The sequence below is a fragment of the Halyomorpha halys genome, unplaced genomic scaffold (genome assembly GCF_000696795.3).
Source record: "Halyomorpha halys isolate HHAL.00 unplaced genomic scaffold, Hhal_1.1 Scaffold229.1, whole genome shotgun sequence".
NCBI lineage: Eukaryota > Metazoa > Arthropoda > Insecta > Hemiptera > Pentatomidae > Halyomorpha > Halyomorpha halys.
The window spans coordinates 166,731-170,287 of NW_027111154.1; the positions used below are offsets into that span (position 1 = coordinate 166,731).

The following is a 3,557-nucleotide window of genomic DNA, read 5'->3' on the forward strand; positions in this document are numbered from 1 at the left end:
TATTTTTTTAGTAATTTTTATTTTTAAATCAACATTGGTAAAATAAGGTTAATATCATTAAAAAATAATTTACCACACAGCAAACTCAGTAAAACTGATGTCTTTTCTCAACATTATTAATTATTTAATCAGAAAACAAAAAATATATTATCAGTCATTATGTGTTACAGTCAAATCTACAGCACATATTTAACGATATGACAACTAAGTGAATGCAATGATTCACATTTAAGATACAATGCATGAGGAATGTGATCTGATTTCCAATAAGTCTTGTGATTGATGAAGTGAATGCAATAGATCCTGAGTACACTCAAATAATGTGCCAATATTCTTTATATTTAGTGTTTATGAAAGCTAATTTATTTCCTTCAATTGATACTTTGTTATATTTAGTGTTCAGGAAAGCTAGTTTACTTCTTTCAATTGATCCTTTTTTATCTTAATTTGGTAATCGCTAATAATCTGAAATGTATTCAATTCAAGAGCGGCCTGATCCAGGGCGCTCTGGGTTCGGTTCCAGAGAGGATAGAATCTTACCATTCTCGTTCTGGGATTCAAAAGAAAGTCTTAAGACAAAACGTATTAAATATAATCAAAATAAAAAAAAAATTAGTTCCATTCATGAAAAATATTAAACAATTTCAAATGTGATTGTCTCAAAAGGATTTTTAAAAATGCAATCAATGAGAAACTAAAATAATTTAGTTAAATAATCATGATTTTTACTAACTGTACCCCATTGGCTTAACAATAGATTTACAATGTGAGTCAATTTGGAGAATTCCAAATTTTATACTCTCATAAATAAAGAAAAATAAATTATTTTTTATATTTGTCTAAAATTCAATAGAAAATGTGTCCGTAAGTCCACTGTTAAAAAAATGTGATTGAAAAAATTTTATTAAAATCAATTACCAGGTCCAAAAGAAGACTTAATCTTAAAAAATGCAGTCTGTTGATAAGAGCAGTAATTACTTATTTATTGGCAGTTCATTATCATGAGACACAAATTTTTAATTTAATTTAGTTTTATGTTAGTTAAATTTCTAACCTATGTGAATTTTCTACAAAACTGTATTAAAATGTATGAAAACTATAAAATAGCATTGTCATATCTAATTTTCTTCTGATTGACACTATACCCATACCAACAAAAAGCTATGCAAAAGATAAAAGTAAACTGCAATTTAGATCAAACCCAAAATTAATACATAATGTAAGATTATGAAGTTTAATAAATATAAAAATAAATATTTCTCCCAAAATCTTCCAAAAAGGCTAAGGTCAAACAAGATAATTCAGTGTCATCCAAATTCTTGATATTTTTACAAGAAATCTTCAGATGATTAGAATGTAAAAATAAAAGAATTTGCTTTCTATAGCATTTTTGTCTTATTTTCGTTTCACTAACCTATTTCTTCCAAATTCATTTAATCTTATATCTCAGAAATATAACAAGGCAAAGGTTGGAGGACTCAAAAGAAAACCACAATTTCTAGACATATCAAAAAGCCACAGGTCTGTACTGTTCTACTTCTAAATTAAATGGCTTCATAACACCACTTTTCTCTGGCAATTGATAGCATTTAAGGATGGTAATAACGAGGAACTCAAATGTCTCTTCTAATACAAACAATATAATTATAAGTTTGTTAATGTGGACACAATAAATAAAAGTTTTAAATGCTTTTAGCAAACTTAAAAAAAAAAAAAAAAAAAAAAAAAAAAAAAGGAATCATTTCTGGTCAATTGAAAGTTACAGCTACTCAGCTATCTCCACGAAATCTTGATTAATAATTAAGACAAGTCATGTCAGTTTTGGTATAGTGTAAATCAAACTTAAGAAAATAAAAGAATTAAATTACGTATTTACCCATCCCAGCATAGATGAGCACAGCATCACAAAAAAAAATTTATACATCATTACTGATAAAAGAAAAAGTATATCTAATTTTCTTAATTCTATTAATAAATAACTTTAATAACAGGTACAATATCAATATATACAAACATAATTTTCTTCTATACGTTTATATTAACAGTGAAACAATAAAATTTCATTAAAAAACTAGTAATTTCTGAAACTAAGAGTCATCTGTTTATAATTGATTATTTATTAAAATCTGTTGATATTTTAAAAGACTACAGCCCTTCGCTCAAGACTGAACCAATCATCACAGTGCCAAATAATCACTTTGAACATGTGTTGGGGCATGGACTAAGAAACACTCCAGTTTTTTTCTGAACTTCAACTGGAAAAATAAATACATATCTTAATAAATGATTTTTCATTTAATTTAGACAAATATCAGGTACTAGTTTACAAAAACCAGAATCAGTTAGTAATGACCTGACCTCAACTGAAAAAGATCTGTTTTATTTTTTATCCATTTTGAGAAAGTGGAAGTCAACAGCTGTTGTATAAGTAAAGCAGATGTAATAATTATGTAAGTAGGAATATTGAAATTCCAGCCACTGGGGCTTGTACTCTAGTACCAAACATAACCTAAAATGTTTGCAACTTACTGCTTTGTTTAATTGAAGAAGATTCCCTTTTCCATTCATCGGACCCATCACAGCAATCGCATATTCCATCATTCACTCGACTGGATGGAAGTTTCACTACAAGTATTATGAACAAGTAGTAAATTTGAAGATATTAAAGAACAAATGAATAGAGAAATTATTACAATACCTAAATGGTGACGATCATGACATTGAAACTCATAATTGGGACAGGCATCTGTCTGAGGCTCATCACTCCCATCAGGGCAGTCACAATAATCATCATTCAATTTCGAAAGGGATATCATGACACCTGAGGAGTGACAAATAAACCCTCCTCTCTCGCTTTGAGAAGGATTCAAAAACTTTTCCACTTTCAAAGTATCGTGTTCGAAAATACTCTTTTTACTGTACTCTTCGATCATCTTTACAAGAACTAACTGATAGACTACTAGGATCAGACTTAAAATAATAACAGCCAGGGCAATGCTTTTGATGGTCTTCTTTTTCAACCTCTTAAGACCTAGGCTCTTATCCATAGACATAATGGATTATACAAAAAAAGAAAAAAATACACACTAATGTCCTCAAGGAGTGACAAATCACCATGTTAAATCATATCTTCCGTTGTATACAAGAGACAATACTGAATCTCATACCACAACACTGACTGATAACGAATGAACATCCACTGTTTGTTTTTAAGATAAAGGAGTCGAATGATAACTATAAATCGATATCAATATTTTTATCGATACCAACATCATCAGTACTGAAGTCTACTTTTATTACTGCTTCAATAAAAAATTTGTTCTCTTTAAAATTACTTTAAAAAGTATATTAAAACATTATAAAAAAGTTTCTAAACGAAAACATCGTAAATTTATTGTTAATTGATTAGAATTTGTCGCAAACAGTTTATCAGCTTAAAACTGTCCATTAGTGTTTATTTTAATTTAAAAATCGATTCAGGTAATGAGAAAACTTTGCATGTAAATGTATTATGTGGTGAGGCCTCTCCCTCTTTTTTTTCTGTTTGAATTGGTTGA

General features: G+C 28.5%; 1 protein-coding gene across 1 annotated transcript; it reads right to left on the minus strand.

Moving 5' to 3' along the window:
- On the minus strand, positions 1-3,214 carry LOC106679893 (glucosidase 2 subunit beta). Its single transcript, XM_014419285.3, has 3 exons — positions 2,699-3,214; positions 2,530-2,625; positions 1-2,255 (listed from the first exon to the last, which is right to left on the minus strand). The coding sequence occupies exons 1-3, from the start codon at positions 3,051-3,053 to the stop codon at positions 2,194-2,196; spliced, it is 513 nt and encodes a 170-aa protein (XP_014274771.1). The 5' UTR covers positions 3,054-3,214; the 3' UTR covers positions 1-2,193.
- Positions 3,215-3,557: the final 343 nt, after the last annotated feature.

What these genes read in the sequence shown, in the direction of transcription:
- LOC106679893 (XM_014419285.3), bottom strand. Translation starts at nt 3,053, where the DNA reads ATGTCTATGGATAAGAGCCTAGGTCTTAAGAGGTTGAAAAAGAAGACC. An exon ending in TCATGATCGTCACCATTTAG is followed by an intron (nt 2,626 to 2,698) that starts GTATTGTAATAA and finishes TAATACTTGTAG; the next exon opens with TGAAACTTCCATCCAGTCGA. An exon ending in TTCTTCAATTAAACAAAGCA is followed by an intron (nt 2,256 to 2,529) that starts GTAAGTTGCAAA and finishes TTATTTTTCCAG; the next exon opens with TTGAAGTTCAGAAAAAAACT.